The 10,068-nt window shown below is 32.6% G+C and overlaps 2 protein-coding genes across 2 annotated transcripts; both read left to right on the plus strand.

The window, feature by feature from the left end:
• Positions 1-2,165: 2,165 nt before the first annotated feature.
• LOC122507511 (glutamic acid-rich protein-like) lies at positions 2,166-7,607 on the plus strand. The gene is made up of 3 exons (XM_043620260.1): positions 2,166-2,217; positions 5,090-5,676; positions 7,464-7,607. The coding sequence occupies exons 1-3, from the start codon at positions 2,166-2,168 to the stop codon at positions 7,605-7,607; spliced, it is 783 nt and encodes a 260-aa protein (XP_043476195.1).
• Positions 7,608-7,846: 239 nt separating this feature from the next.
• On the plus strand, positions 7,847-9,016 carry LOC122507512 (uncharacterized protein F54H12.2-like). Its single transcript, XM_043620261.1, has one exon. The coding sequence runs from the start codon at positions 7,847-7,849 to the stop codon at positions 9,014-9,016; it is 1,170 nt and encodes a 389-aa protein (XP_043476196.1).
• The last annotated feature ends 1,052 nt before the right edge of the window (positions 9,017-10,068 follow it).

Here is a 10,068-nt window from a genome sequence, read left to right on the forward strand (position 1 = left end):
TTCCAAAATTCAAAATGGCGGATCCAATATGGCGGTCGACAAAATAAAAAATTGATCAGATTGACTTGAAACTGAATACTCGGGGATTTTCAGGGTTGCTGATTACGAAACTGAAATCAGTTTTTAAAAATTCAAAATGGATGATACAATATACGATTGGAAATTGAAAAGGAACATTTAGAGAATATAATTAGGGTTAATGTGAGTATTATCGAGGAATTTTGTATAAGTTATACCTCCAAGTGGTTTAAAAATAATAAATGAATATACAGTAGAACCCGGTTAATACGCTCCCGTTTAATACGATTTCCCGCTTAAAACGCTCATTTATAGTGGTCCCTGCAATTAAAGACATACATTTTATTTCCCGCTTAATACGTTTTCCCGCATAAGACGCATTCTTAGCGCGGTCCCTACAGAATCGTATTAACCGGGTTCTACTGTATATGGTTTTGTTTTTTATTTTAAATGAATATTTAAGCTTTTTTTCTTTAAAAAAATTGCTAATGTTGTAGAAAATAGTTTTAATATTTAAATCAATAATTAAATAGAAGACTCAAATGCTTGTAATCTGGCGGGACTGAGTATGACTTGAGGGTATGTTTGCGTGGCAAATATCGTTAGTGAGTGTATTATCGCGCGGTAAATTTCGCGGATAATTTATTTATTGCTTTTTGGATTTTTGTAATAGTTACTTAATTAAAATGTAGTAAATGTAAAAAATTAAAAGGAATAATAATAGTTTTTAAAAATATAAATATAAATATCGCAAGAACTTGAATTAAAAAAATTTTATGCATTATAATAAATAGACGAATTCAATAGTAAACTAGTATCACAAGAAGAAAGATACTTGGTTTTATTATAATAATTTAATTAGTCTCATAATATAAAATAATACTCTAATAAAATATTCTAAAGCAATTATTATCAAATATTTCTAACGTATAGTCAATTCTCATTTGACACTTTTGCTCCTTTTCTACAGCTATTAACCCTTAAACCGCACACTTCCGAATCCATCCTTAAACCGCACACTGGGTGTGCGACACCCGGGGACTTTAAAGTGTGTTTTTCAAGCTGGAAAAGGATATTATGGTTCAGAAAAATTCTCTTATGTAGCTCAGTACATCTATTTTGAAGGAAAATGAGTTTCATAATGATTTATTTAATCTTAATAATTAAAAAATTGTTTTTTAAAACTATTGAAATCACCTTAAACCGAAAACTGGGTATCAGCCACCCAGAAATTTTTCGCTGTTAATTTCATAAAGTTATCAAATACACAAAGACACTTGGGAGACTAATGTCCCTCACGGAACATAAAGTTAAGTACAAAATGTGTTATTCAATAGCGACATATGTTCAATTTTTACGACTTTAAACGAAATATTAGAGTAAAAAGCTAGAATATGGGTGTCGCACACCCAGGGTGCAGTTTAAGGGTTAAAAATGTTTTCCTTAAATATACAGATTTCACTTACTTTAATTTTTTGATCCCTCTCATTACTCTTTATTTTCTTGCTTGTATTTTGTAACTAATATAAGATTTACTAAAATTCTGAACGTTCAAATAAACGAGATTTTTGTTGTGTCTAAATGTGTTTAACAGTAGTAGTACAGTAACAGTAACAGTAACAGTAACAGTAACAGTAACAGTAACAGTAACAGTAACAGTAACAGTAACAGTAACAGTAACAGTAACAGTAACAGTAACAGTAACAGTAACAGTAACAGTAACAGTAACAGTAACAGTAACAGAACAGTACAGTACAGTAGTAGAGTGGCTCAGCAATGGTTCACGAATCTGATTGGTTAAGGGGCGTGGCTTATTTATAGTTCACGAATCTGATTGGTTAAGGGGGCGTGGCTTATTTATAATTCACGAATCTGGTTGGTCGAGAGGGTGTGGCTAAGGGGCGGGGATGGGCGTATGTGTAGGAATAGTTCAGAGCTGTGATTGGTTAGATTATGGTTCATGTTTGTGATTGGTTATGGGTGGGTCTTGGAAAACTGGAAGTAATGGGCCCAAGATGGAGTAGGAAAATGGTGGAAAATGTACTACGTGAAAACGGACAAGTGAGCAGTGAAAATAAAGGCGACGTTTTGCTACGATAATAAAGTGTCACAGTTTATGAGTATAGTTTTTGGAAGTACAAGGTAAGATGTGCAGGTGTACAGCAGGTAGACCACCCGCAAGGCATAGTTATAGAAAAGGTAAGTTGCGTGAAAAGGTATTTGAGCGGGTTAAGAAAATGAAATACACAGTATTTTAAATGATAGGTAAGTTTTATTATAATATTAAAATACTTAGTACAATTGAAGTAGTTAAAATTATGTAACTTGTTTAATTAATTATATGTAATAAAGTAGTATTTTTCATGATTATTTAATAATAGATTGTGTATGTATTGTTTTAAATATGTGTAATAGAATTATTACAATTGATCGCTAATAGACTTGACAACACCGTGTGCAATGAAATCATTTTAAACATAAATGAGTTCAAGAAATACAATATCAAAATGTAGTGTAATAAATGTGTTTTCCAATTTTGTTTGAACTTGTCTTTTAAACAAATCAAATTTAGCGAGTAAAAGTTGTTTTATAAAATCTAAATTGTAAAAAAATAATTTTTTCAGTTAAAATATAATTCGAAACACTTTGAATTAGTGCTTGTGTACAAACTTCAACATTTTTTAATAAACGCTCTAGTCTACGAAAACGTTCATCGACACACAATAATATTTTTGAGTCCTTGGAAAGAACTTTTTTGCATTACAATGGAAGGAGTGTAGATTTTTTTCTTTTTTGATTCACCACATACATTTTCATCTTCTTCATCCACAATAGCGTCGAAAATAATAGCTTTTGATCCGTATGCACTAGAAAATAGAAGACGCTATTTTCCTAAAACAGCACCTTGTGAATATAGAGGTGATGATAAGTTTGATTCGTCAAAATAGGTATCAATTAATTCAATTTTTTGTTGTAGAGCTGTCCATGTTTTTGAATCAAATGTAATTCCTTGTGAATAATGGTTTAAAAGTCGAATAACAGGTAAAGGTGTACAATTTTCTTGTAGTTCAATTCCCACAATCACTTTTTTTTGAAAATGAACTATTTAATGGATAAATAGTTGGTAATAATAGATGTAAATTTTTTCTGTGTGTTGTAATGTCACGTGTCATAAACAAACGTTTTGCAACAAACCGTGTGATTTTTTTTTGGGTGATGATATGAGAGGTATATTTTCTTTATTCGACTGAGAATCAGTAAAATCTTGTGTATCAATTTGAGACATGGTTAATACTTTGATGTCTGTACAGTGACTGAATGAAAATATTTTTTTTCCCTCTTATGTAGACCGAAAAATTGATTGGTAGGGATAAAAATTTAAAAACGGTAAAAACACGTTTTTAAAATTTCTAATTTAAATATATTTTCAAGATCGGCATCTGTTTTAAAAATAATGTGTAACAAACCGATTTTATTCAAAACAAGTATGTAATCCCCGCTTTCTCGGCGCGTTTTTGAGACGCAAAGTATGCCTTTACTTCAAGCAGCAGTCTTACGGTCCTAGGACGGTAAAGACCACTTTCTCGTCCTAGGACCGTAAAACTACTACTTGAAGCAAAGCCATGCTTTCCCTCTCAAAACGCACCGAGTAACCGCGGATTACATTCTCGTTTTGTATAAAATGTCGTGTGCACCTCGGACGCACGCATTTCTCGTCCTCGCTTGTTACTTGTACTCGGCTTCGCCTCGTACTACAAAATCAAGCTCGGACGACAAACTTGCGCTTTGCGTCCTCGTTGCACAATGTACTATTTAGACTACTTTTAATACTATTAAAAAGCAAATAACTGTTTTCAAATTCTCAGAAAAAAGTTTTTTTTGTGTAACGGTAATAAAATAACCATAAAAATATAAAATATTGTTTCCAAAATTTAATTAAAAATAATTGATTTTTGAAATATATGTAATATTTAATCTTTTAGAAATGGGAAAATTATAAATTAAGGTTAATGTTTCAAAGAAAATCATTGAAAAAAAGCGGCAAGTAGTTAAAAAAGACCGCCCAATAGTTAAACTTAACAATTAAAAACAGTCGGCAGAGAACTAGATATCAATAATATGAGAAGGATGCAACATTGTTCTTTTTTCATGGTTGTTAAAATTACAAAAAGTAAAAATGAAACTATAGAGATCAGAACGTTTCATTGTCAAGACGACTGCATTGGAAAATCATAAAAAGTGAAATTTACGATAGCGTGATTTTTAGCTAAGGAGGAAAAAGGCTTAAAGTGAGGTACCTGTCTACAACCCGAAAGAGTAATACAGACGGCGCCACGTAAATAAAGAGCGGAAAATTTCACCAGGACCATGGAGACACTCAAGGGTTCGTGTCGCATAGTGGCTGTTCTATTATTTTCCAAAAATGATATTTGTGTGTTTCAAAAGGTATATGTATTAGTAGCCAATAGGATTCGAGTAAAAACTTAACATAGAAACAAAAATAATGTTTAAAAAGTCCTTTTCAGAGTAAAAGATTCAGTTTTTACGAAGTCTTCACCATGGTAACACTGGGTGACTTGACCACTGTTTTAGAAATTTTAAATTTCGACGAGGAAAAGAGTTTAAAAATTTTTCATTTAATTTTGGATAATTGTGATGATGCGGAATTGTTACAAGTAGCTCTCGAATTAAGTGATATTAATTTAATTCGTTGTATCCAAAGTAGATTAGAAAATTCAACGGACAATTTCAAAGTTTTAATTGAAAGACATATAGGTGTGTGAAACTTTATAAATTTTTTCTAATTAAATTTAGTTTTTATAAAATAATTTGAATTACAAATTTTTAATTTTTAGATTGTTCAGTGTTTATATGAAAATAAAATTGAATTTCTTGAAGTGATTTATAAAACATGATTTTTTAGATTTTATAATTTTTCTAATTAAATTTAGTTGTTTATAAAATAATTTAAATTACAAATTTTTTAAAGTGTTAATTTTCAACATTTTTAGTGTTTTTATGAAAAATATTGAATTTCTTAAAGTGGTTTATAAAATGTATTTTTTTTTAGATTTTATAACTGTAAATAATGCAGTTGGTGACGAGGATGCAATCGAACCGATGGAACTGAATGACAATGAGGATGTGCAATCAAATGCCTCTACAATACCATATAATGGAGAGGAATGGTTTGATAATGAAAATAGAGAAGAATCAGATGCCAATATTGATGACGAAGAAGAACGTAATAGACGTTTATTACTTGAGGATTCAAGTGATGAAAATTCAAGTGATGACGCTTCGAGTGTTCAAGATTCCAGTATTACGACGGATTCAGGATTTGAAACGTCGTATTCAATTTTAACATCGGAAAGCGAGCACACAGAGGTGAATAAAGATGATGATGATAGCGAAGATGATGAAGAAGAAGAAGAAATAAACGAGGAAGAAGAAGTAATCGAGGAAGTAGTAAATGAAGAAGTAATGCAGGAAAATGAACAACCAGATGAGGTTATGGAGCCTCAATACTACAACCAAGCTGGAGGCAGTAGAGATATCCCCAGAGACAACTCGTCAATAGCGCGTGAAAATATTCGAAAACGCTTCCCGATACAGAGATATGCTAAAAAAAGATGTAAATACAGCGTTGGCGATTTGGTACGTGTCAGTCGCGCTAGAGGAACCTTTGCAAAAGGTTATGAAGCTGGATGGACAGAAGAATTATTTGTTATCACGCGTGTTATAAATTGGAGAGAATATTCACCCACTGTTTATTTATTTATTTTTTTATATTGTTTATACTCCTGCCCTATTGGCCTTACGCACTTCGACAAGAGTCCCCGAGAAATACTTTTTTGGATTAAGCATAACCATTCTACTTAGAAATTTTCTATATATTAACCTAATTTGCGTCTACAGCCGACTTTATTAGGAGTACTCGCATTACGCCTGGACCACCCGTCAATGGGTTTTCTCGCCAGAGAAGAGGGAAACTGTAGAAAACCTCTCTGAGTACAACCGGTTTATCGACAGTCGAGTTCTAATGGTGTGTACCGGACAATAATCGACGGTGCACATCATTATACCTCGACGTCAAACCTCCCGCTCAGATTGTCTCACAAGCCGGAAAAATACCAAGCCAAGTGGGCGCGAACCAAGGGTACTTATACCCTAGGTCCTTAAACGACCACCAACGCCAGGCATCTATCCGACTGAGCCAATCTGTCGGTTCACCCACTGTTTATGAACTAGAGGATCTATCTAGAGAAAAAATTGATGGTGTTTTCTACGAACAAGAATTAGCTGATGTTAAAAATAAAGACTTAAACAATGACGAGTTTATTGTTGAAAAAATAATACATACCCGCGGAAGAGGTTTAAGAAAAGAAGCTTATGTAAAGTGGGCTGGTTATCCGGCTAAATTTAATTCTTGGATTCCGTTTTCTGACATAAAATCTTTAGAATGAAAAATGACCAGTTTTATATTCTACTACCTAGTTATAGTAGTATGAAATATTTTCCTAATAACACCATTACAAATTTCACTACGCAGCTACCAAAAGAAATACGTTTACAAGGAAAATAGGTTGTAGCCACCACTGAAATTCAATTCCCACGATCATTTCTTCATGTACGTACTGAATCTCAACTAGAAAATAGAATTGTGCTTTTATCAATCCAAAAAGGTAAATTAGATAAACCAAAAGAAAAATATAAGTTTTTCAATTTATCCGATAATAAGGAATTTAATGGCTTATCAGTTTTAGAAAAATACTCTCTACCATTAAAAATTCCAAAAAAGAGTTTTACATTTGATAAGTGCCACTCTATCAATAATAATGTCAACACTGGTTACGAAATACTTCATGGAGAATGGTTAAAACCTATAGTATCTTTTTTTCCTCCAGGTATTTACAAAGATATTCAAAGTCTTCTATATGCTATAAACAATACACCTTCTCTTAAGGAACACTTTCAATTTGTATATGATAATAACAATAATAGTTATGTACTACTAAAAAAAACCTGTACTGAGAAATGTGTCATACCTGGACGTCATTTTCTAGTAATCAGCAGAAAAATTTCAAAAATATTGGGCTTTGAACCTTTAGAACTCATACCTCTACATACATAGAGAGCGTGTCAACCTCCAAGCCTTTCATATGGAATACCTCAACAGTTATTCGTTTATTGTGACGTATGTGAACCAAGAATTACGGGTGATGTTAAAGCACCTTTATTACGAGTTGTACCTGTAGACACCAAAAACTTTATTTTTGGGTCAACTCAAGTGACTCAATTTTCAACTCCTAATTACATACCTGTTTTAAACACAACATTCAGGACAATAGAAATCGATATAAGAGACAACTTGGGACTTTCTATACCATTTGAATCTATTTCATTGACTGTGACACTTCATTTTAAAAAAATCAACTAAACAGGAACTCCGAAAAATGTCTATTTACGAAAATTATTACACTTCACAAGTCGGCAGAGGTGGTGTATCGCAAGTATATGTTGGATCAGCTTATCAAAGAGGTCACGGAATTGGTAGTTTCCTTGGTGGATTATTTCGACGTGTTTAACCACTCTTAGCGCGTGGAGCAAGAGCTGTTGGTAGAGAAGTATTTAATACAGGGCTCAATGTGATTGACGACGTTGAAAATAAAATCTGAATCATAAAAAGAAAATTCTTAAAAAACAAAAGAAGAAAGGGAAAAAAACCAGAAAAAATAAAAAGAAGCCAAAAAATTTAAAAAAATATAAAACAAAAAGAAGAACAAAAGTTAATATTTTTGGTAAAGTTTAAGTACTTTTCAATAAAATGTCTTTCTTACATTCTCATTCTTGTGAATGTTTAAAATCAGAATTGGATCTTTTTACTTTACCACCAACTCAAACAGCTATAGAAAGTTCACAATGGGTGCACTACAAACCTGTTTTATCCCTCACAGATGACTCACCGATAGAATTCGTCGTTCCTGGTCACGGAGATGAATATATCGATCTTCCTCATACTATGATCAGTCTCAAAGTTCGTTTAATTGTACCAGCAAGAACTGCAGAAAATGCCGACAACATAAGTAAAATAGGCCCAGTAAATAATTTATTACATTCTATGTTCAACCAGATTGATGTCTACTTTAACCAAAAACTTGTCTCACCACAAAATAACGCTTATGCTTATAGAGCCTACATTGAAACTTTACTCAACTACAATAACGTAGCAAAAACCACTCATCTTACATCTTCGTTATGGTCTAACGATACTGCTGGTAAAATGGAAGAATTTGGTGATGAAAATAAAGGTTTAGTTGAACGTCGAAAATATCTAAGTGATTCTAGAAGAATTGACATGGTCGGACATTTACATTGTGATGTTTTTAATCAAGATAAATTTTTACTTAACGGTGTGGAATTACGACTACGACTTGTTCGCTCAAAAGATGCCTTTTGCTTAATAGACCCTACAGGAGTATCTTCCTTACACATCGAAGAAGCTTCTTTACTTGTACGTAGAGCAAAAATTAGTCCTGGGGTTTTAATTGGTCATGCCAAGGCTCTCTCTAGTGGTACCGCTAAATATCCTATTACTAGAGTAGAGGTAAAAGCCTTGTCACTTCACGCTGGTATTCACAGTGAAACTCTTGATAATGTTATACTTGGTCAACTACCTAAAAGAATTATTATAGGATTCGTCGATAATACAGCTTTTAACGGTGCTCGAAATAAAAACCCATTCAACTTTAAACATTATCAAATCAACCACTTTTCACTCTACGTAGACGGAATGCAAATACCTTCTAAACCACTATTAACAGACTTCTCAAAAGATAAACTTTATGTTGAAGCTTACCAAACTTTATTTACTGGGACTGGTATTCATTTTCTTAACGAAGGAAATAATATTAATCGTTTCGACTATGCAAATGGATACTGCCTTTTTGCCTTTGATCTTACACCTGATCTCTCTGCTCATTGTTTCTCTCATTAGAATCTTATAAAACATGGAGCTTTAAGAATAGAACTACGTTTTGAAGAAATGCTACAAGAAACTATTAATTGTATTGTATATGCCGAATACGACAACGTTCTAGAAATTGATGCATCTAGACAGGTTATAACAGATTTTGGAGCTTAAGACGACATTTTGGAAATGTGAAGAGAAAGGGAATACAGTTATATCAGAACCTATATAAGGAAGAACTCAGTATACTTTTTCTTTTTAAAGAACACACAATACTAGTCGGGTACAAAAGTGAAAAAAGTTTTTACAAAAATACAAATTCGTGATCATTTTTAAAATGGTCGACTACGTTATAGACATACAAGGATTTCGTGATATAGAGGATAATTTTATGATCAAAGAAGTAGCTGTTATTGCATTGGATCGTAAATTTTTTGGACATTGGATTGTTGCACCACCACACTTATTTTCGGATCTACCATCCAGCATTAAACAACAAAATAATTGGCTTTCGTGTTTTTATCATGGTATTGAATGGTTCGATGGTGATGTACCTATGAAACATATTTATGCCAATTTACGTGAAGTAGCAAGAACATCCAGAAACATTTACACAAGAGGACGAGACAAGATTAAAGTTTTACAACAAATTATAAGCAGACAAGTTATTAACGTCGAAAATTTATCTTGTCCTTCCTTCAAGGAACTACCAGATAGTCGTGCCTACTGTTTTCACCACGGTGTAAAGAAAGAAGAATATTTTATTTGTGCTCTTAATAACGCTACTAAGCTTAAACGTTGGATTGAAAAATACAGAAAAGATAGAGCTATTTGTAATAACAGTTCTAAAAAATTAAAAATTATCAACGAAGTATCCTCAACACCACCTCTTCCTTATATTCCAGAGGTTGTAAAAAATAGTCAAGAAACCTCATTTCAAATCTTACCAGTGTCGACTATAACTACTGCAACTCCTACTTACGCCAATTACGAGGATATTGATACATCAAAGAATGAACAGTCTACAAATACTACAGTGTCTACGTCTCATAAACAACCATTCCGTTAGAGTTTATCCT

This window comes from Leptopilina heterotoma, unplaced genomic scaffold (genome assembly GCF_015476425.1).
Source record: "Leptopilina heterotoma isolate Lh14 unplaced genomic scaffold, ASM1547642v1 Lhet_47, whole genome shotgun sequence".
Lineage (NCBI taxonomy): Eukaryota > Metazoa > Arthropoda > Insecta > Hymenoptera > Figitidae > Leptopilina > Leptopilina heterotoma.

What these genes read in the sequence shown, in the direction of transcription:
- LOC122507511 (XM_043620260.1), top strand. Translation starts at nt 2,166, where the DNA reads ATGTGCAGGTGTACAGCAGGTAGACCACCCGCAAGGCATAGTTATAGA. An exon ending in AAGGCATAGTTATAGAAAAG is followed by an intron (nt 2,218 to 5,089) that starts GTAAGTTGCGTG and finishes ATTTTTTTTTAG; the next exon opens with ATTTTATAACTGTAAATAAT. An exon ending in AATACAGCGTTGGCGATTTG is followed by an intron (nt 5,677 to 7,463) that starts GTACGTGTCAGT and finishes TCAACTAAACAG; the next exon opens with GAACTCCGAAAAATGTCTAT.
- LOC122507512 (XM_043620261.1), top strand. Translation starts at nt 7,847, where the DNA reads ATGTCTTTCTTACATTCTCATTCTTGTGAATGTTTAAAATCAGAATTG.